Source organism: Episyrphus balteatus, chromosome 3 (assembly GCF_945859705.1).
Source record: "Episyrphus balteatus chromosome 3, idEpiBalt1.1, whole genome shotgun sequence".
Taxonomy (NCBI): Eukaryota; Metazoa; Arthropoda; class Insecta; order Diptera; family Syrphidae; genus Episyrphus; species Episyrphus balteatus.
Window position 1 is genome coordinate 101,146,802 of NC_079136.1, and position 24,550 is coordinate 101,171,351.

The 24,550-nt window shown below is 32.8% G+C and overlaps 1 protein-coding gene across 17 annotated transcripts in view; it reads right to left on the reverse strand.

Annotated features, from left to right (window-relative positions):
* LOC129913417 (trithorax group protein osa) overlaps window positions 1-22,259 on the reverse strand; it is a 96,587-nt gene extending 74,328 nt beyond the window's left edge. For 9 of the 17 annotated variants that reach the window (XM_055992068.1, XM_055992063.1, XM_055992064.1 and 6 more), the window contains exons 1-2: window positions 21,100-22,259; window positions 17,367-18,886 (exon numbers count right to left, since the gene is read on the reverse strand). In XM_055992068.1, the coding sequence (XP_055848043.1) occupies window positions 17,367-18,647 (1,281 nt within the window). In that variant the 5' untranslated portion in view covers window positions 18,648-18,886; window positions 21,100-22,259. The remainder of the gene's footprint in view (window positions 1-17,366; window positions 18,887-21,099) is intronic. The other 8 variants (XM_055992073.1, XM_055992070.1, XM_055992072.1 and 5 more) reach the window with 4 other exon arrangements.
* Between the last annotated feature and the right edge of the window lie 2,291 nt (window positions 22,260-24,550).

Here is a 24,550-nt window from a genome sequence, read left to right on the forward strand (position 1 = left end):
TTCTTGCAAATTCACAATAGGAATAATAAAATATTTTTCGATGGTAAATCTTCTTTCCTGTGTGCGTGTTCTTGGATCTAAGCGGTACAGGTTGAAAAAAAAAGAAAATATCTTTTCTATTAAAAGTGTTGGCAAGATTATTTCAACAATTTGATCGGTTAAGCAATCCGCAATCGAACTGCAGCTACAATAAAAAATACTCTTTCCAACTGTGTACGCAAAGCGTGAAAAGATCAATTTTAATCCTCTTTATGACTGAGCAAACTGAAAAAAGTGTACAATGCAAAAAGGGGTATATTTCTAAAAGGCAGACCTCTCTAAATTGAAATTATAATAATAATATTGTGAAAACGATCTTTACTTTCACCCTCAAGCTCTAAAAAAACAGTTAGTACATTTTTATGGTAGCGGTTATCCACATAACCGACGAATGATCGAAATGAACTACACAAATGTATCCACACTATTGTAAAACTTTCAAGAACATTTAAGAAGGGTGGTGGCTTTTATTCTACGAGAACTATAAAATAAAGTCATCAATAGCTCGTATCAACAGTTCAACTTCGACCATAGGTCAATAAAATTCATCGTCCCTTACGAGTTTCTAAGAACTCGATCTTCGACACGACGAAGAACACTGCTGGAAAAAATTTAAATGCTACTTTAAAAAAAGCTAACAAAGCCTCTTAACCGGTGAAGAAAGGCACTTTCAGTAATAAAAATGTATTAAACTTGAGCGTTTTTGGGTAAACATCTCTCTATCAGAACAATTAGAACGTAGAACAGCGACAAATCTACCAGTGTTGCAAAATGCAGCATTCAAATTCATATGCTTGTGCAAGATGACCAGTGAAGAATCTTTAACTTCTTGCTTATGCTGGAGTTAAAGGAGGATATTGGAATTATAGGAAGTATAAAGCCAGCTGATATTAATGTGTTTGTTTGTATGCAAACGAAGACGGAATTTCTGCATTTAAACAAAAACGTCTTCCTTAAAAGACGTTTGGCGCAACGTAAAGCAGAAGATTCGCCGAGCTCTAAGTATAAGACATATTGAACAGCCACATACGCACCTGGCCAGGCAGTTTTTAGATCGAGCTTAACCAAAAATAATGAAATTCAAAAGAAAACCAAAACATAACCGAGATATTTAAAAACACAACATAAGGTTGGTATAGCTACAGGCTATAGCTCCTGCTTCAACCAAACGTCGACTACATTGCAATGTAATTTCAGTTCAATAACCCCATTACAAACTTGTGACCCATGAATGTTTATTCCAATTCAAATTGCATAACCTTACTTCCTTAACCTTCAAGAGCAGAACAATAAAACATTAAAAAAAAAAAATAATAAAGAATCATTACTAACTCATAAACCTTGCATTGTTTTTTATCCTAATTGAATATACGCAGAGCACCACATCGGTTTTAACCCCACAGGTAGTAGGTTTCTTGGTTCTAGTTTGACGTTTGGTATAATACCACACTTTCGAAATTAGGACAAAATAATAAAGGCAATGACTTTTGCTCTGAATGTCCAAAATAAAAAAAAGAGGACGAACACGGATTATGATGGTAGGAGGAATGCCAAAAGGAAAAATAAGAAAAATACAAAAGGTTTCCGCGCTCTTTGTGCTATACGACGAAAAACGATACCGTGCGATACGATGATGATGATGACGACGACGGCAACGATGAACCCAATATACATATATAACCCTATTTCGGTCGGAATCCCTGAACACCTGGCAAGATGGTTGCTTGGTTGTTCCGATGTGGTACTCTACTCACTGCATTTGCAGGGTTTTGCTTACAACCTACCTATAGTCTATACCAGGTCTATACGTATGTATGTATGTACAAAAATTTTCTTTCCTGTGGGTGAATGAATGAAAACATTTGAGGCATAAACACATCGTCCTTTTCGTTGTCGGCATCGTTATCGCCTCCAACCCCTCTTTTTGTCGTATATAGCATGGTCTTGTTAGCACACGTCACTTCACTTCAAAATATACGAAACAGAACAAAATACATAATAATAATAAAAAAAAAATCAAAACAAGGAGGAAAAGGATGAACCACTGCCTAATAACTGGCATATAAACAAAACCCAAACAAACAATACAAAGCGGAAAGAAAAATGCGAAAAAAAGGTCAATGAGAAAATGAAGAAACAACTAAACATAGCAACAACACAAAATTCGTCGTTTTCGCTTACAATTCAATCTCTTTTAAACGATTGTCTGTCTTCGGCTCAATTTCCTTTACTTCTTTATATTCTCAATAAAGGCATATATTATACTCTCCTAAGCCAATACTCAAGGTTAAATTTGAACCATAATAAAGTTCAAATGAAAACCTCGTGAATATATTTTGATTTTTATTTAAAATCTGTTTCCACCTGACGACTCGACTATAGTCTTTCTTGTTGGAAAATATAGAAACATCACATTAAATACTATGGGCGAAATGCAATCAAACAACTTTAATAAACAAAAAAGATTTAAAAGATAGATAGATCGATAGCATCCAGTGATTAAGTTTAAAAAGCGAGATTACTTCGAGTAAATTTATTTCCGAGTAAATTCAACTACTTTCGTTAGTTAACTCTGGATGAAGTGTACAAAATGAATCTGATGTGTTACTCTCCAAGTTTTCAGGTATTTGTACATCTATTCCCTACTGGAAGTTTGGTTATTGATTTAACTGGACCTAAATTAATTTATAGAATATGCCGACTGGGAAGCTTTCGCACTGAAAATCTGCTCCACGAGTGAGTCAGCTTTTAATAACCTGAACAAAAAATAATGAAGGTATGTGTAAATACTATCTCATAGGTTTGAAGATAACTGTCTTTCGCTCTTATTCATTTACGCACAGAACCTGCTATTTCTTGGAAGTACGATAGCCCTCGCTAAGAGATATTAATGTGAAACTCTTTTATACAAGACAAAGTCTTTCATTATTTGTATTGGTGTACCTTGATATTGCCTAATTCAAATACGGACTAAATACTTCTCACTATTTTCTACTATCCACTTATCCATTGGTGGACAAATTGGACAAATTTTTTCAGCTTAAAATAAGTTCAATGTTTGAATAGTTTGTATGAATGTAAAACTTTGACGTGATGTAACCTTCATAAGGTTAAGTTTGTTATAACGATTTAACGATTTGGTATAAGTTAATGAAGACTGTAAGGAGCAAAGCGAGACCGCCAATAAGACAGTATGTTTAAAGATAAACAGCGTTTATCTCTAAAGAGATGATCGACAGTTAAGTTCAGTCAAAAACATTATGGAGATGGATTCAATAGATTTGATGGCGAGAAGATGCGAATATACTTAATCGCTAACATTTTCATGTGCTACAGTAAAAATGGAGAGCCTTATATTAAGCATTTTTTAGTACACTCCTCCACCAACACCTTTAGTTTTGGACCCGATTGTATAAAAACGTATTCATCTGTGTCCCGAGAATTCTATGTCCTCCCAGGCTGATCTTGGAGGTATGTAGGTTTTAAAGGTTTTTTTTTTTTTTTTTTCAAACTGTGACCAACTCAAATAAGTCGATAGAATTGTATCCAAAGACATTGCGCAGATTTTGATCGTGGTTTATATCTTAAATGGGAAATCGCTTGTGAACCTGATCTAAAAGTGACCACTGATGACATGAGCGTGGAAACAATAATTAGAACTATTCTTTATCACAAAGAACCTTGCGCCTTCGAGCTGTCTTCAAGTTACAAGCAAAGGTCAAGGAAGTTTTCGGTTTTTTTACCAGAATCAGTGATTATCTTCAAAAAACCAAAAAAATTACCCACTAAAACCCACGAACCTTGAATAAAAATTAAAGTTAATACAGAAAGCTTATCATTCGGCACCCTTTTTTTTATTTTAGATAGTGAATTGAATGATTATAGAAAATACAGTAGAAAAAAAACTTCCGAAATGAACAACAAAATAATAAATAAATAAAACCCCAGATTTTTTTCTATTTTCTATTATATAATATCTTTTTTACAAGATTGAGAGTCCATTCAGTTGATTTCTATTCGTACATACAGCTGTGTTCAAAATAATAGTAGTGCCTGCAACAAAATAACATTTTTTATATTTACTGTGCTTTTACGGTTAAAAATTTAATTTCTTTGATGTCAAAGTTTGTAACGGTCAATTACTAATAAATGTATCGTAGGTTTAAAATGAAAAAGAAGGTGCTAAATAATTTTTCATTGACCTTTGGTTGTTCTTTCTAATTTGGCCTGTTCAAAATAATAGTAGTTAAAGTTATTTTTGAAGAATTTAAAAGCGGTTTATAGCTTAGAATATTTATTTTTGCTTTAAAAGTAAGTACTCATATAATTTGAACAATTTTTCAACAAAAAACGATTTGTTTCGGTTTTAATCTATTAAAAGTTCGAAGAGCAAAACACTGCAGTTCGGATTACGGAAACTTATACGAAAGCTGCTTGAAGAAGGGAAAACCTACTTGGAAATTCAAGGTTATATTAGGATGGTCCCCTACAATGGTAGCCAATGCAATAAACTCAACAAAAGACCCGAAACGCGCGGTAGAAAAAGAAAAAAGACCGTCGTAGATGACAGGCGTATTGTCCAGATGAGCAAAGTTGAGCCTTCTGCGTCGCCGTTTCAAATCCAGAAGGCCTTAAGCCTGGATTGCAGTGCAGTGAACATTCGGAGGCGACTGTTAGAGACTAATTTGTACGCTTGAAGTCCACGAAAAGTTCCGCTGTTAACAAAGAAATATGTTAAAATACTAAAATTTTTGACCCTCCATGTTTAACTGTTTTCGTCGTATACTTTGGAACATATTCCGAATTGGGTGGACGTCGGACGTATTGTGGAGATCCAGTACCACCAAAGAGGACAAATTTACTCTCATCAGTAAACAATATGTTACGCCATTACTTCGTTGGCCAGTTTATGTGGTCTTTTACAAACTGGATACGCTTTTTAATATGTTCCGCGAAACTTTTCGTGGACTTCAAGCGTACAAATTAGTCTCTAACAGTCGCCTCCGAATGTTCACTGCACTGCAATCCAGGCTTAAGGCCTTCTGGATTTGAAACGGCGACGCAGAAGGCTCAACTTTGCTCATCTGGACAATACGCCTGTCATCTACGACGGTCTTTTTTCTTTTTCTACCGCGCGTTTCGGGTCTTTTGTTGAGTTTATTGCATTGGCTACCATTGTAGGGGACCATCCTAATATAACCTTGAATTTCCAAGTAGGTTTTCCCTTCTTCAAGCAGCTTTCGTATAAGTTTCCGTAATCCGAACTGCAGTGTTTTGCTCTTCGAACTTTTAATAGATTAAAACCGAAACAAATCGTTTTTTGTTGAAAAATTGTTCAAATTATATGAGTACTTATTTTTAAAGCAAAAATAAATATTCTAAGCTATAAACCGCTTTTAAATTCTTCAAAAATAACTTTAACTACTATTATTTTGAACAGGCCAAATTAGAAAGAACAACCAAAGGTCAATGAAAAATTATTTAGCACCTTCTTTTTCATTTTAAACCTACGATACATTTATTAGTAATTGACCGTTACAAACTTTCACATCAAAGAAATTAAATTTTTAACTGTAAAAGCACAGTAAATATAAAAAATGTTATTTTGTTGCAGGCACTACTATTATTTTGAACACAACTGTATGTATATAAACATTGAACTTAGTTTTTTTTTTACAAATCACATTTTATATTCAAAGTGTTGAAGAGTTGAAAGTCCAGCTACATACTAAAGAACAACAATGATCAAAAGGCCAACAAATCATTAGGCAGATCAATGTCTAGTCGTTTATAATAGCACCGTGTTTATAAGACTTACTTAGAGAAGACTAAGTAGAGACGATAAGTTGTTATAATTACGGTAGAAACGAAATGGTATCACACATCATCATGATTGTTGAACGAATAACTACAGAGTGACCGACTATGGAAAAAAAAAAACACTTAGAAAAGCAATGCAAATTGTATGGTTGAAATCATAATGTAATTGCTTCGTGATTGTGTCTGAGGGTTTTAAAAATAATCGTGTTTAAACGAAAAACCCAGACAAACCAGATTTTTTGAAAAAAAGCAATAACATACGATGATCCTTCATTTTAAGAAAGCACATAGAATTTTATTAAAATCGAAACTATAGTTATTGAGGTTGGACTTTAGTTTATCCTCATTTCCTGGTACCATTAGCAGAACCAACAATTTTAAAACGTGTTTTTTATAGTGCTTTTGTTGTTGTTTTTGATAATTGAAGAGGATATTCAAATCTTTTGCTCTTTAAAGTCAGCTTTATTTATTTTATTTCCAAAACTGGCCAGTTCATGTTCCTGCAGCTCGATCATATTGCAGAATGTTGGTGTATTATAGCGTCATTCGCAACTCTTCTCAACAATTTTGACTAAATATTAACATTGCTTACAAGATTCAGTTGGCAGTTGGCATTGATCTTATGATTTTTTCCATTTTTAGGTCTGCTGAATTTTTTTAAATAAGAAAAAACGATCTAGATCAAATAAAGAAAAAATTGAGCTGTTATTGAGGAAAAATAAAAATGCGGAGCATTTAGTTATTGGGGCATTATTCTTCAAAAAAAATTATGCAGGAGTCTTCGTTAATAGGTCTTTTTTTTGCTATCCGCAGTGCAATAGGATTTTCCAAAAAAAAAAAACAATGTGCTGTATCCCTCAATTTTTGTACTTAACAGTCGGTACTACTGACTAGTTGGAAAATATGATAGCGATGATGATTTTAAATATTATTCATCTTTCAAATTCAAAACAGAGTTCTGTTCAGATTAACACTGAACGATTTTTCGTGTCGTTTTTTTAATTATTTAGCTGTCATTCGGTTCGTGACAAAATATATCTTTCAGAATATCTTTCAGAAAACCTCAAACTCAGTTTACAATCTACCTTTTGTTGAAACTATCATTTGTTATTACATTTTTTCAATTCATTTGGAGGTTAAGGAACACTTAAAAAAATTTCAGAGTTGAAAATAAGAAGCCTCATAACCTACAAGACAACAGCCTAGCCTAGAATAAAAGTATTCAACTGCTAAAAATCAAGGCATATGACTCGGTTTTTCGCCTCATCTTGACGTCTTTGTGTTGCTTTCTCACGTCCACTTGATAGAGAGAAGAAAGTAGCAAAGTAAGGCATCTCTTTCTCATAAGTGTTTTCACACTGTAATTTTAATAAGTGTCGGTATTCATCGACCAAATTTTTGCATCTTAGAAGGGTACAACTGCATCTAACTCATGAGCCCAACAGTTGTGCAAATTGAATTAAAATTCACTTAGTCCATAAAATATAAATACAAAATAATGAGGAGAACTGAGTCTATTTAGTAATCGTGCGATTGCAATATTATTTAGAGAAGTTGATTTTTGTAATTATCGTTCTACGTAAAGCAAACGTAAGTTTAAAAAAAGTGCCAAATAGAAAACGATACTCAGCAAAGAATTACTCTACTCTAGGAACATATCCTTCCAGATGCATAGAGGTGTCAAAAAAACTTTTTTTACTTCATATTATTGAAATGAATTGCGTTATAATGACTTGTTTAGCAAGATCATGCAGTTTTAAAGCCATTATTTAACTAAAATGTGACACCTTATTGATAAAATTGAAAACGCATTGTGCCAAAACTTGTCTCGAAGCTAAGAACACTACAAAAAAAAAAAAAAACGGTTTTCCATAATAAGCGCAAAAGCTGTCAAAAATGCAAAAGTATAGGTTATATTCACTAAAGCAAATCAGTCCTCATATCAAAACATGTTTCATATTGTTTTCATTGACAATTAAACTTAAGGCTCATTCTCTTCATACCAAACGAAAGCGAAACAGTTGACAAATATCGATTAAAGCTATCGAAAACCGATACGAAGCCTTCAAAAAAGTTTCGCAAGGGAAGCCCAGAAGTAGAATCGACACCTAGATGATTTCTTAGACACTATAAACAAAGTCAGTTTGTGGCCACTTGTAGCGCTCATGAAAGAAAAATGTCATTTCTGATTTATGCAAAGATAGTGTATGTCACCCTTTACATATATGCAATTTCGGTTAGTCGGGTCGCATATATGCAGAACGAGAAAACCAAAAACTAATGTCTTTGTTTTTCGAAAAAAACTGTTGCTTCAAATCCTGAATATCATTCATAAAATATGTGATGGTAAATTGGAAGAAAAGAAAAAAAACAAAATCCATAAACACATCTTTCACGAGTGACCGTGCTTGCCCTCCTATCTTTAGTAGCAACATATGAGGCGTTCAGAATAACAATGCGTCCATTTGAAATTTGTGCATTATTTTTAACTTTGAAAAGCTTTTTTTCAAGAACTAAAGGCACTTTTAAAATAAATGTTTCATAGATCAATAGATCTATTCTCCAGAATTTCTTTCATCCGTACTATTTGATATAGAAATGAACCCTTAAATTTTAGGACCTTAAAACATCCAACTTATAGAGAAGTTGACTTGACCCGCATCATATTATTACATGAGTTCATTGAGAGATTTTCATAATAAATTTAATTGATTGATTAAAATTACATATACATAGGTACATAATAATCAAAAATTAAAAGCAGATATTACTGCATATATTTAAAAGATGTAAACACAAAAACTATGTGACTGTTTAAATAAAATCTCATTAAGAAATGTTATTGTTTATCGTGTGGCTTTTTCTAGGTCACAAACTCACAAGTGTTTTTTAAAAGAGTTAATTTTTTTTTTCATTCCCTTTTTTTACTGCAAAAAACAGCTGACGACGACCACTACGACGACGACGACGACGGATACGGATATAAATACCGACTTGATTGGCAATCTATATTTGCAGCTGTAGCAATAGCAAACTTGTATGGTTGTACGATGTACGTATCTACATACAAACAGTATTCTGTGTATGATGTACAAACAAGTACTTATATCTAGACGTAATTCCACGTGGTGGGCTGTTGTGTTTAGAAATTGGTGTTGTTCGTATTTGAATCTAAACACTCTTTATGTGAGGGGAGAGGTGGTTTGGTTGGATGGTGGAGTATTGTTTTTGTTCTAACATCAATTCAAAAACTAACAACAATTTAGCCAAAAGCAGACACATCAACAACTTCATCGCACATTTAGATGAATTTGAACTTGAATATTCATAACTTTCTATGCATAATAGTTTAACCCCGTGTATGCATGCCGTTGCGAACATATGTACATTAATATAAATATAATTGAATGGATTTTATTTTCTCGGATTCGCTGGTTTACTACTCAAAACTATTGAATTGTTTAGAGTTTGTAGAATATCAGGACGTTCTAATAGTTTGTTTACATAGAAATAAAAAAAAAACGATATAAAATCAAATTGATAGCAACAACAATAATCTGTAATGGCAAACATTCCCAGGCTGCTGCTATTTCTAATCATAAAAATAGAAAGGTAATCAACTGTAAACCAGCCACACGAATGTATAGATAGATATAAATAATGTAGATTTATAGTTGTTACTCTCGCATATGTATTGTATGTATATACAAGTGGTTTAGATTTTTGTTTTCAAACGAGTATCTGAGTGCAGCACAATGTTTTTTTTTTTGAGAATGGTTGGGGTGGAGGAGGTTGGAGTGGAACACCCGACGGAACACAGAGACAGAGACCGTGATTTCAAAAAGTAAACAATAATAACAAAAATAAAAATGTGATTCATTGCGATGACTCTTTTACGGGCGACGGGGATGAAACCAAAACAAAAAAAATATTATAATGTAGGTACGATATTCCGTTCGATGACGTATACTTTGAGGGGTTAATAAACTTATTCAAGAAAATGATAAAATAAAACAACAGTAGGACGAATTGTTTGATCGCTCGGTTCAAGGTCATTTCAGTTTTTTTTTTTTTCTTTTTGTTCTCTTTTGAGACACCTACATAATAAATTAATTTAAAATACATTTATGTATATGTAGAGAGAAGGCCAGCAGTGAAATTAAAGAGGTAGATACTTTGTGTGCCTCCTGCGAAGTGACGTAATACTTCTTCTTGTTTTCAATTGACCCAGTTTTAATGAGATTTATGTGAACCAGCAGTAAAAGAAATGTACCCTGTCGCCATTGCCACAGCTGCCGACCTCTGTTTGTTTGAGATGTCTAATAATAAAAAAACTGAACTTTAGTTGTTGCTTTTTATCAGAATTCTCCACAACATCAAAAAAAAATAAACAAAGTATGTACAATAGGGTGGGTCAAAAAAATCGAAATTTAGTTTTTTGGTTTGGTACTCCAAAAAATCGATTGCTAGACACCTCTAGAATATACACACCAAATATGAACTCTTTATATTAATGGGAAGGTCCTCCGCTTCGCAATTTTCCATTTTTACATCAAGCTTCTAGTAAAAAAAAATCATTTTTTTATTAATTGACTTTTTAGCAAATTTCTTTGCATATTCTTGTAGGAAATTGAACGCTCTACAAAAAAGGCTTCATATACCTTTTTCGTTTATCTTACCGTTTAATAGATATTTGAGGTCCAAAAATCGAAAAAATCTTTAAAAATTCGTTTTTTGTTCTTAATTTCGTAACAAATTGAAAAATTATAATCATCAAACGCGCAAGACATATTCTTGTAGGTCAAAGTTAAAAAAAATTATAAAAACATTTTTTACTTTTAAAAATTTTCCAGTTCACTGAAAAATTATTTTTTTCAAATTAGCAAGATATATTCTTGTAGAAGCTTAAACGTTCTACAAATAATTCCTTGACATCAAATTGATTGCTTTAACCGTTTAGAAGATATTGGAATCCAAACCAATGCCCACTGATTTCAATAGTTTTCTTATGACCCGCATGCATTGTGATTTGGATACGAATATCTTCTAAACGGTTAAAGCAATCAATTTGATGTCAAGGAATTATTTGTAGAACGTTTAAGCCTCTACAAGAATATATCTTGCTAATTTGAAAAAAATAATTTTTCAGTGAACTGGAAAATTTTTAAAAGTAAAAAATGTTTTTATAATTTTTTTTAACTTTGACCTCGAATATCTTTAGAATAGTAAGATTAATGAAAAAAATTAATAAGATCTTTTTTGTGGAGTAATCAATTTCCTACAAGAATATGTCTTGCGCGTTTGATGATTATAATTTTTCAATTTGTTACGAAATTAAGAACAAAAAACGAATTTTTAAAGATTTTTTCGATTTTTGGACCTCAAATATCTATTAAACGGTAAGATAAACGAAAAAGGTATATGAAGCCTTTTTTGTAGAGCGTTCAATTTCCTACAAGAATATGCAAAGAAATTTGCTAAAAAGTCAATTAATAAAAAAATGATTTTTTTTTACTAGAAGCTTGATGTAAAAATGGAAAATTGCGAAGCGGAGGACCTTCCCATTAATATAAAGAGTTCATATTTGGTGTGTATATTCTAGAGGTGTCTAGCAATCGATTTTTTGGAGTACCAAACCAAAAAACTAAATTTCGATTTTTTTGACCCACCCTAATGTACAATGAACGCATAGACAAGTCACCTGACTAGTAAATGGTATAAAGCATACAATTGAAAATGCAATGAATATTTTGGTTTTTTTGCGTAAAAAAGTATGTTTTATAGGTTATATTTTGTTCTTTGTGTTTAATAAATAAATGTATTGTTTTTGGTTTATGATTTGAATTTATGCAATACGAAAAAAAAATTGGCCTCAGAAACGGAACAATTCAAAATCGGGAAGCTTGCCGCTGCTGTCTGAGGTCCATCAGGTGAACCCCAAAAGCGGATCTCTAGTGTAAATCAGATACATATGTATATAATCCCCTCGACATCGAGATCAGAATAGCGCCGAAAAAAACAAGAAGATTTGAATTGATGTAACTTGCTTCAGTATATTCAAGTGCGGTTTGGGGTTAACTTATGATTTAAATATCAACGGAAAGAGATAGAAACCCTAAATAAGGTTTTTTATCCATTCTCTTCAATACCTAAAATTCATACGCATACTATTATATACCCAAATAGATAGTAGAGTTAGTTTTACAATATAGTTTACGTTTAACACTTTTCCTCAAGCACCTGATTCATACAAACTTTGTATTAAGGCGAATAATAAACTGACAGTGAAAAGTCCACTTTTTTATCTTTTCCTATCCCTTTGTCTTATCCTTGCCAGGGAGCCGTGGGTGGAAGTAATGCGACTTGAAGTATTATCACTGCTCCTAGAAATATGTATGTAGTCAAAAAAAAAAATGAATACGAACAATCCAAAAATTGCAGTTCACTTTGTGTGCTCTGAGAGTGCATACAATTTTTATAAGTCGGTTTAAATTAATAGGTGGAGTAAGCACTCAAATCGAATTAAACCAAAAGACATTTTAAATTAACAAAAGCAAATTTTAATTTCAAATACGCTACCATTAGCATCAATTACACTGGTTAACAAAATTAAACTTTTTTTTTGTTGCCGAAACAAAAATATACTTTTCTAAAGGTTTTCGGTGTGCTGAACTCGAATCTGAAGTCAAAAAAAAATTAATCAGCTCCCGTTTTTGAAATATTGCCGTTAGAAAATGCAGTACTTTGGACCTTATTCTTTTATATTAGGAAAATTTTTTGAGCATATTTAGTAACGGTTTTCATAAGTACTAATTACCACCTTTTTATAGCTGTTTAAATCTTTCCGATATTTTTTTTACTGCCCGAGATATCCTAAGTTGTTTGGTATTTTTATAAGTTTTATAACGTCATTATCTTCTTTATGATATATGAAGCCAAACCCACTTAGGTACTTCAGTTTAAGATATCTCGGGCAATATAGAAGATATTGAAAAGATTTAAACAGGTGTCGAAAGATGGAAAACAGTTCTTATAGAAACCGTTACTAAATATGCTCAAACAATTTTCTTTATACAAAAGAATAAGGTCCGAAGAATTCAAAAAAACGTATTTTTGCATTTTCTAACGGTAATATCTAAAAAACGTTAGCTGATTAGTTGTTTCTGACTCGGATTCGAGTTCAGCACACCAGAAACCTTCAGAAAAGTATATTTTTGTTTCGGCAACAAAACCCTTGTAAACCAGTGTTATCATTCAATGTTTTTTTTTTTCTCTTACTCTACACACATAAAAGGTGTTTTTTCACACACTTAACTTTATGATTGCAATTTTTAATTATGAGAATATGGACATGCTTCTGGATTCTACTATCAATTTTTACCTATTTTAATTAAAAATTAGAACAGCGGCTTTTTTTCTGATAAATCATCGGTTCCTGATAGACCATGGTATTCAAATTCAAATCTCTTATCAAGCACTCTAGAAAAATACTGAACTAGAATTTGATTTATGAAAATTTTAACGTGGTTGATTTGAGATCAATTTCGTTTTGTTATGATTTATGCACATTAAAACACCATTCCATGCTTCTGACTTCAAAATTCTGGTTTTCAAAATTCAGCTTTTTTAACGAGCATTCTGTTTTCCAAAATTCTGCTTTTTTTTTAATGTCTTTCAAATTCTGCCAACAAATTTTTGAGAAAATAATTCTGCTCATGCTTTTTGTTTTTAATGTAATTTAATTTTAGTACTTTTCTATGTTTGTTGTTGAACTACTGTCCCAAATATTTAAGTTGTTAATTAAATACGTTAAATACTAACGTTAAAAATTACAAAAAATTATAATTTTTATTTTTAGAGTTAAACAAAACTTGCATTATTTCTCCTTAAAGAATTCTTGCGAATTAAGGGCATTTTTCACCACTTCAATAACCTTAAATATTAATGATACTTTTCTGACATATGTATTTTAAAAACATTTTACTAATTACCTTCGAGTGTTTTTTATGTAAACAATCAGCTGGTATCAAAACGAACATGTTTTCATAAGAAGAAAAAAATTGGCAAACTAATTCATCAAAATACTTGAGCACTGATTCATCCATTCAATCGCATTTGTAACAACATTGGGCATTGTGGTTGACTTTGTTTTTTTTTTCAAACAATATTGTACAAGTATTTTTGTCTTATATGAACATTTTTGTTTCTTTCTTTAATATGAATGTTGATAGCAAAATAAAACCCATAAAATAAAGAAAAAAATAAAGTAAAAGAGGAAACGATTGAAAGCACAATCATGTTTATTTACAAATATAAAACCAAATGCCGAACAACAAATTAAGACACTGGCTGATGTTGATATTATTTAATTCAAAGAGGGGTGAGAATGTGATAAAATACGATGATGATGATGGTGATGGTGTTGATGACGGTTGGAGTTGAAAAGGGGCTGGTGGTGACAAAAAAGAATTCCGGCCGGTCATAAATTATCATCTTCAATGTCAATGTCAAACACAGATAAAAAAAGACACAAAAATAAAGAATACACATTTCAGTGTTTGAGTTCTTTCTGTATTTGGCAAAATGAAATGAGCCACTATTTATTTTTAAAAAATTAAGGAATAATATTTTTTTTATATTGTGGCGTTTGGGAAAAATATAATAAACTTCAAAAATATACTTTTTCACTAAACGCACTGTACTGACCCAATGTGCCATATTTATAATCAGGTTTAAAAAACCGAGTCAGTGACATTTCCAAAAAAATAAGAAGTGAGATTTACAAGCCCCGTTAAACGAAGCAAGTCGCTTTTAACCACCGCTTTCTACTGACAGAGGGCGAATTCCTGCGAATAAAATCCTAACAACGCGCACTAAAGGGAGATTAATACTTTTAATATTTTAAACACAGTGCGAGATTCAGGGATATAGGGAGGGATTTAAAAGGAAAAACCGATTCACATTAGTTTTTAAGCTCTAGCCAGGGTTCGGACTTTACTTCGATCGAAGTAGATTTACTTCGATTTTGGGAAAAAATAAAATCTACTTCCATACTTCTCTTTTTCAGGATCTACTCAATTTCAACTAAAATCTCAAAAGATGAATGGAGGTAAATTTTTCTTCGAATTCAAGATATAAATAAAGTATATCAGAGTAATTTTGACTGATTTTGAAGAATTCCTGATCAAAAATTTGTTAGATTATGTTGAATTAACCGTTTTACCCCAAAGCACCGTTACAACCACTAGATGAGAAAGGTTTTTTGGAAAAGATCATAATAGAAAAAGTACGTCCGAAGTTGGGCTCAACGGTAAACTGATGAGCATTCCTAGAAGCGCGAGTATTACGGTTGAATTGTTCAGGATAGGAATGCAACTAATTCTATTTCATCTGAACATTGTTTATGAAAATAGCGATAAAAGAAGGAGAGGCATGAAACATTACGTCGTGTCGGTGGTCCAGGGACGCAATTGTCTCAGTTATCGATCTATCATTTTAAAAGCACGGTTTTGTATTCTTTCCAAGAAACTCAAATACGATATCGGAGCACCTGCCCAGGTGTGACAATTGTATTCTAGTTTTGATCGAATGTAAGCTTTATAGATTACAGCTAGAGCTAGAAGATGAGAAGAATTTCTTGCATCTTCGGAGAAAATCTAAACTTTCGTAGCGTTTTTGGCGACATCAAATATGTGTTAATTCCACAGAAGGTGGTTTGTTACACTCATACCGAGAATGTAAAGTTTCTCAGTTTCCTCGATGCAAGTGCCACTCATTGATAGTGGCATAGGGAAAACCGTTTAAATGATAGTAAGCTGCATCTACGTGATTTCTTAATCCCCATTGGACAATGCTGTCAAGAACAGAATTTAATGAGCTTATCATAACTAATAACTCGTAGTTAAGAAACTGAAATTAAAGTACACGTAGATACATAATATTTTTTATTTGAAATATACAGCTATGGACAAAGAAATAGCACACGTTTGATTTTTCTTACAAAAATTGGATTTATTTGGGACCTTTAAGCTTATATATTATAACTTTTATATCAGGGCATGCATTACATTATGGGGATTCATAAAATTAATAATTATAAATTATTTCGTTTCAATTCAATTTTTAAAAATTATGATTTGTAGAGAATACCCTTTTTCTCGTGAACAAGGAAATAGCACACATTCCGAAAATCATAAAAATAATCACTTCTAAGCAAAAATTCTTACAAATTCCAATAAATTCAATAATACTAAGTTAGTAACTTGTAAGTAGACCACGGTTTTTCAAAGTTCCTTAGCACCTCTTTGGTAAACTTCCAACTAACGTCTGGTATTAACTTTGTGGTACCACGCTTCTTTGATTCTGGCCCAAAGATCGTTTGAAGTTTCGAATTTTGTTTCCTTGACATCAATTTATAAATTTGCTATGGGGTTCAGATAGTGAATTTGAAATGGCTAGGTGCAAACATCGATTTTTTCGTCCGAAAACCTGTCCTGTACTATTTTTGATGCATGTTTGGGTAATTGTCATGTATGAATATCTAATTAACTGGCGAGAAATATGGTTCTTTGGTAATATTAAGACAAAAGAATTTATCAATTCCGCCATCCACCTAACCAATGGGTCCTTAACATGCCAGGAAACTGGGTTCCAGACCATCAAATCTTATCATCCTAGTTTCATCGTCTTGAGATAATACTTTGGCTTGTCCTTTTTACATTTAGTGTGATGGACAAATGTTCTGTCATCGGGTTCAATGCGGTTAACCTTTATTTCATCACTCCAAAAGACTCTCATTCAAAACTGCATGTTTTTATTCAGATGGTTTTTAGCTAATGTTAGGCGATCTTTGATGTGTTTTTTTATATCATTGGATTTTTCTTGCTTACCCGTCTATACAACTCAGCATCATTAAGTGTCCTTCTTAAAAGTCTGCTTGACACTTTTTTCACCGAATTCTATGTTTACTTTGAGCAAAATCGTGCGAGATGACTTAAAAGACCCACATTTGAGCTTCTTTGGGATCGCTCTATCCACAATAAAGTTAATGCATTTTCGTTTACAACTTTTGAACGCGGAATCAAAATTTAACGGTTAAACAAATGTGTGCTATTTCTGTGTCCACTAGCGAAAGAGAATGAAAATAGAAAATAACGGTACTTTTAAGATATATTTGTCTCCATCACTTTATTTCGACAATATACCAAAAGAAAAAAAAAATTATAAAAAGCATTCCTAATATCTAAAATTCGATTCGGATGATTTTGCTCAATAGATTGCTATTTCTCTGCCCATGGCTGTATGTTTCTTTAAAACAACCAAGACTAATTCATACATAGAACAAAAGATGGGTAAAGGTATGTACATTGTTTGAGTTATTACCTCTTATACCTCTATATTAAATAAGAATCTGATATTTCAGTTCATAAGTAAAATAAATTGATCATGATCATAAATAATATACATACAATATTTTTTATGTTAAAATATTTTAAACATAAACTTACCGGTGGCGGCGTCCTATAAGCTTGCGATGGACCTAACTGCGGACTATAAGGTCTTGGCGGTGGTGCCCACCCCTGTTGGCCACCATATGGCTGATGGGGAGGTGGTGGTGGACCATGTTGTTGTTGTTGCTGTGGTTGCGCTTGTTGTTGTTGCGAACCCTGTTGTTGTTGCTGTTGTTGCTGCTGTTGCTGTTGTTGCTGTTGGGGATCATAACTATTGGAATATCGATGTTGGGACGGTGGCGGCGGTGGTGGATGCGACTGAAGTAACGAATTTAACGTTGGCGTTGGGCCCTGTGGTGGTTGACCCGGTATATATCGCTGAGGAGGAGGTCGATTGGGTGATGATATACCCGATGGTGGAGGTTGCGGAGGCTGCTGTTGTTGCGATTGGGGCTTACCACCACTGCCGCCAACAACTCCTGGACCACCAGTACCAACCAATGGCTGCATTGGTGAATGACCATAACGATATGGATCCATATTCGGATCACCATGATGATATCTTCCGTAAGCAGACGGATGATGACCCGGTGGTGGACCAGGCGGTGGACCGGGTGGACCTACCCCACCAACTTGAGGTGGTGTCGGTGGTGTGTAAGTATTGATACCATCATCTTTGGAAGGCATCTCACCGCCAGGTTGATGCTGTTGCTGGAGTTGCTGCTGTTGTTGTTGTTGTGACAAGTGATGTTGGTGTTGTTGTTGCTGCTGTTGTTGTTGTTGATGCTGCTGTTGTTGATGTTGGAGATGTTGATGATGCTGTTGTTGTTGTTGCTGATAATGTGACATTGCATTATCTCCACCATAAGGAGGATGAGTCAGAGGCGGTTGTTGTTGCTGTTGCTGCTGCTGTGGTATTTGTTGATTTTCGTTGTTATTTGGTGGCAATCCAACGGGATTGTTACTACCACCACTTGTATTGCCGCCACCCTGACCGGAGGGCGATTTAATTTTTTCATTCATTATTCCTCCTGATTGTTGTTGATGTTGATGTTGCTGCTGATGGTGTTGGTGTTGTTGTTGTTGTTGGTGTGACATAATGCCTCCTCTATGATGTTGCTGTTGTAAGTGTCTACTGTTACTGCTACTACTACTGTTGCTACTATTTGAATCAGATCCATTTTGAAAGTTTTGCGCTTGCGATATTAATAAATTGTGATTTTTTGTATGATCTTCGGCGGCATTGACACCGACACCGGCCGTGACAGAAACTATATTAGCGGGGGAAGCAATATTCACATCATTCAAATTGTTATCCGCTGGTTGCTGATGGGCCATAATATTCTAAACAAAACAATAAACACGCGTTTTTCTTTTTTTTTTCGTTCTTTTTGTTGTATTTTTTTTTTTTTTTTTGTTCTTGTTTTGAAATTAAACTGTTTTTAACGTAGGTAAGTATTTTATATTTATTATTTTTTTTTTTTTTTCAAACTAGCTTTGCAGTTTTTAATCGTTTTTTCTCACATTTGTATATGCTTGACACATATATATTATATCCTACATATTTCCAAATGGTGCTGATGGGAAAGAAGAAGCGAAAAAAATGTTATAGGAATGAAAAATGGAGAGAAAAAAAAAACAAAAACAAATTGACGTGTGTACAAAAGGGGAGTAGTGGTGTTGGTGGGCAAAACAATAAAAATAAAATATAGAAACCGACAAAAGACGGCAAGTGTGTTGCCTCCCGATAACGAGGGAGCGAAAAGGAAATAAAATAAATTTTTTTACAGAAATAACCTCTCTTTTTGTTTTGTGTTTTTTTTTTTTTTGTTGCTGTTTGTGGCGTTTTTTTTTTATTAAAGAAAAATCAATCGATGCGGCGCAGAACAACTGCAAAAGCAATCATCATCATTACTCTTTGTCTTCTTCGTGGTTGTCGTCCTCTGTTTGTCTCTTCTGTTCTCTACGTTGAATCGTTTCGTTTGTATCAAAAAAAGTGAAGTGTAGTTTGAGATTTTTTAGTACAAATGGGTTCTTGTCGTTGTTGTTGGTTGTTATTGTATGTATAATGTCTGTGTATGAAAATTCATCAAGTTCTCATTTCTATGTACTTATTATATTCCGCTTCGATTCTTGTTCTCGTCGTTCCTTTTTTTATTATTTTCTTCTACATTATATCCTTCACACACACACACACTCAAAGAATAAAAGTATTACAAATCGACGATGAGAATCAGAAGGAAAACATTTCGAATTTCGTACAGTGGGCTATTTTATAAAAAATAATTATAAAAACTTAGCTTAAATCTGAGAGAAGGAAACGCTGAAAAATGTCTTGGCTTTATAATCTAATTGTATTACTTAATTCACTTGAGTGATTTGTTTGCTTAGGTATATCGTTTTCGATTGGTTTCAATCAAGGATTAACTCATTCTTAAATCCAATAATACAATTTGAATCGCTTTCACTCAATTCTGAAACTAATTTTTTTGTTATTCTACTATTTAATTTGGTTTGACGTTTAATTATTTAAATATTGGTGATTTTGAGTGAATTCTGATATGAAGTCAAGAAGAGAATTTCTCTTCTGAGAACCGTTCAAATGAAATATCAATAAAAATTGATGAAAATAAATTCATTATTTTTGCGGACTGGTTGAGAAAAATTCAATTTAAAAGTATTTCCATCTTTGTGACCTTAAGAATAGATTTTTTATACTTTTAATAATTGAATGAATCATTTGGATGCTGTTGTAGCCTTCCAAGTGGAAAAACTCTCGATTTAGATGTTTACCGACTGTATTTTAGGTCTTCTTCAAGGACAAATCTTCAATAAGTAATTTTACTATTTTTCTTAAATATTTTTACCATTCTCTTGTTAAACTAAATTATAGGTTCTAATAAGCCTCTTAATTAATATTTAATTCTTTCAATGTAAATATTTACATGTAAATATTAACGAATTAAATTGTAATTAAATTTTATTTTATGTCCTTAAACGAACCAACAAAAGGCCCACTGTACATCATGGTGTTTAGTATTGCCTCTCACATTGTTATTTAAATCTACTCATACACATACACATTCAAACACACACCTCCCGTTCGTTAGTTCGAACATCGTTATCGTTCGTCGTTTCGTTGATTGAGACGACGAAATGAATTTCGATGATGGTGTGGTGTGCGACTACAACTAGTTTGTTTCTTCTCTCCGACGAAAGAATCCTCCTGTTGTTTTATATCGTTGCGCTCTACCTCACAAAATGTCTGATTGAATTGTATCTGTTTGTTTCAGTTGCACTCAAGCAATGTGACTGCTTAAGCAAAACTGTCGTCTCTTTCTTTCACCTTTTTCGTTAAAATCAATTTTTTGTTTTTTTTTCTTCTTTTTTTATGACAAAACTAATATTCAATAAAATGAACGAACATTTTCATTTTATGTTAAATAATAAAAAAAAAGAGCAAGAGAAATAATTCTTGAAAATATTATATTAATCATGAATCTTATTGTTTGTCTATTTTGACATTTAAGTAGCGCACATACTTTAAGATTGTAGGCACTGCTGTGTGTGGATGATGGGATTACACACCACGTAGGTAGAAAGTTTTTTTTCTACTTTGTGCGCTTAAACTCCACCATCCACATTGAAACAGTTACAATAAATATAAAATTACGTTATTTGAAGGAAAAATGTTTTTGTTTTTTTTTTTTTTCTATTTTGTCGAAAACAAGCAATTTTCTTCTTATAAAAATTGTAACCTTAATTACGGGGCATTAGAGAAAACCCTTACCTAAAAGGTTGCACGTTTTGGTTTTCAACACTTTTACCACAAAATTCATAAAAACAGAGAAAACAAATTGGGAATTAGAATAGGAAAAAATATATATATTTTTTTTTTTTTGTAATTAACGCCAACACCCGAGACATTTTTTGGTGGCAGCAGCAAAAGGCAAAGTAGCAGCAGCAATGGCGATTTTACGCTTTTCTTGTATACTACACATCACTTTGGTAGTTTTTTTTTTATTGGAAATTTTCTTGGACTTTCTTTGAGCACTTACATTATATTTTTACATATTAACACAGTTAATTAATTGGAAAATATTTTCTAACAATTTTCAGAGCAAACACTTGTGTAATTGAATGGATTTTTCATTTAGAAAAATAAGCCAAAAACAGATTACAGAACCGAAAAATATGGTTCCCGGATTTTTTGGTTTCGGTTCGGCTTCGACGTTCAATTTCAACGACGACGACGACTACGAAGAGCTTCGACTTTGCGCGAAGCACGAGAGGGAGCGAGATGAAAGATTGATTCGATGAAAAAGGTTATTGTGTGAGAACGAATGAGAGAAAGAGAAAACAAAAGTAACTCTGCTTTGTTTGCTCTAGTACAATTTGTTTCTCTTGGGTGTACTAAAAAAAAAAAGTAAAATTTGAAAACTTGTTTCGCGGCACTGATGGATGAGAATCTTTTTTTTTCTTCTTAATTTTCTCTATATAATCTATATATACATTTTTTTTTCAGTCAAGGGATAAGTTAATTTCTTACTATGAACATAATTGGTTTTTTTTTAAGTTATTAACACTTGAATGTTGGATTAATGAATGAAATACACATAGACGACGATAAAAATTACTGCTGGGTTGCATTATCTATTTTGATTTTTTGCACAGTACACACACATACCACTTTTTATTTGGGAACACATTTCTTTTTACATGTACATACAATTAAATTCCCACTAAAGTATTACACATTATTCACATACAAGTTGTTTCATTTTTTTTTTATTAAATAATTTGTTTCTATATTCCTTTGGATAATTGGTATTGATTTGTGTTATAATTTTTTTTAATTAAAAAAAATTGTTCATGTATCGGACATGTCCTCCTATATTTCGTCGAACATGAAGACGCGAACAATATGGCGGTCGGAAAATGACTTAAAGTTCTAAAAATATGAAATAGACGAGGCGATTGAGACAGAGAGAATTTTTGAATTGTAGTAGATGATGAAAATGGCCACAATTTTTTTTGTGTAGTTCGGTTTACATTTGCAAGTTGTTTTTTTTTTTTATTAAATTTAAACGAATGTTTTTTTATTTATTTTTTTTTTGTTTCGTTTCCAGCGATTTTAAATCTCCAAAGTCAACAACCAACATTAGCCCTGTTCCATTGGAACTTTACTTTTAATTGTCCTGTGCATTTTTCTTGACTCCAAGTCTCCAAGAGCGCAGTGTTGACGGTTTTTTAACTTTTAAGCCTAGTACGCTGCTGATGCGAAACGAAAAATTTTCAAGTCTCCAAGTCGACAACGAAAATGCTAACAAAAAAATATCATCGAGTATTCTGTCAAAGTCAAAATAAAAAAAATTCAAAATTAATTTAAAATCAAGAAAAATCAAGAGAAAATAATTTTTAAACCAAGAAATAAATGAATTAAAGCCTGAAGCGAAAAGAAATTTTCCATAAAAAATTTCTTTAGCGAAATCTTGATCGACAAATTTCGTTTTGCTTTTCGTTTTTCAGTACGCACCTCTAAAGAAAAATGGGAGAGTTTTCACTCATTTGTCATTTACTTTTTACTATCCGGTGCATTTTTCCAAGAGCAGTGTTGATGGTTTTTTCCACTTTTAATGCATTTAGTGCCAGTTGTACAAACGTGGATCAGCCTTGATTCAGGAATTTAACCCACCGATTTCGGTGGATTAGCTGCGGGTCAACTTCGGTTCAAGCATGAATCTGGCTATTTCTACATTATATGAACCTTGAACCAGTGCTAAAATTCAGCCTTGCTACCGATTTCAGAAGATAAAAGTTGCTGATCCACGGAGTTAAAATAAAAAAAAAACAAAAGCAACATTTTTGACAGACAGCTGCCAAAGTATATGTACAGTGGTGCCAAATGTTTGCATGGATTTCAAAAATCTCAATGTCGTTTTTTTGCACAAAATCTATATAGATAAACAAAAAAACACAGCTATTTGTTTTCTGTTGATTTTTCCCATGGTACAAAAAGAGAAGGTATGATCATTAGAAAAAACTCAGTATCGAGAACTGTCAAAACTTATGGCTACTTAAGGTTTTGACAGTCCAGCCCATTGAAATTGTTGTTGTAAACAAAGGAGAATGGGCAAGTTTGTATGGAACGTGGACGTTACGCGACCATGAATGAATTTGTTATTTTTTGATGTAATTAAGGTTTACATATTGTAACGATGAATTACTGAACTACTTTTAAGATAAAAGTCTGAACACACTACCTACTACTGCAAAGGTAGAAATGTGAACGGACCTTTAATAATCAAGAAACTACCTACCCTCTGAACACATCCCAAAATATCCAACTAGACTGGAAGTATGAAGCGCCCCCTCTTGGAAAGGAAGTTTCGAGAAGCAAAGACGAGAACCTTCGAAGACATTCTCGAATCTCGAAATTCCGGTATAAAAGGGCAGCGTAGACACCGACCGGACACAGTTTGATTTATAAAGTGAAAGAGTACAGTACAAAGTGAAATAAAGTGTTGGAAATTGTTAGTACTAAATAAAGTGATTTAAAAGTGTGTTTCTTTGAGCGAATAATAAAAGTTAATTGAGTTGAAATAAAGTGTGTTCTTATTTGAACGGAAAGATAAGTGGAAATTAAATAAACAAAAATAAGTTTTATTTTGAACCCGGAATAAAACATTACATTGGTGTCAGAAAAGTGGAATAAAACTTATTTATTTGTGCGAATCAGATAATTTCGCGAATAATATAAAAAGTGCGCGTGTGTTTTAACAATAAACAAAGTTCAAAACATTTTGAAAAAAAAGTAAAAGTGCTCGCGTTTTAAGAAGTTAAAATGGGAAAGACATTAAATCAGTTAAGTTTGACTGAGCTGAAGGCGGAATTAACTAAGCGAGGTCTTCCTACTACTGGATCGAAAAATGACCTCATTATTCGCCTGCAGGATTATTTAACCCAGAAGAACGAAAATTTGGATACATTTCAATTCGAAATTGAAATGACAGAAGAACAAGTAAGTAATACTTCCGATATGTCGTCAATGGTGGCTGTTCTCCTTGCCAAATTGGAAGAACAACGTAATGAACAGAAGGATGAACAGAAAAATCTTCTTGAACAAATTGAGACACAACGCAATGAACAAAGAGAACAAATGGAACAACAACGAACAGAGCAAAAGAGTGAACAACAGAATCTTCTGGAAAAATTGGAACAGCAAAAGAACCTTCTAGATG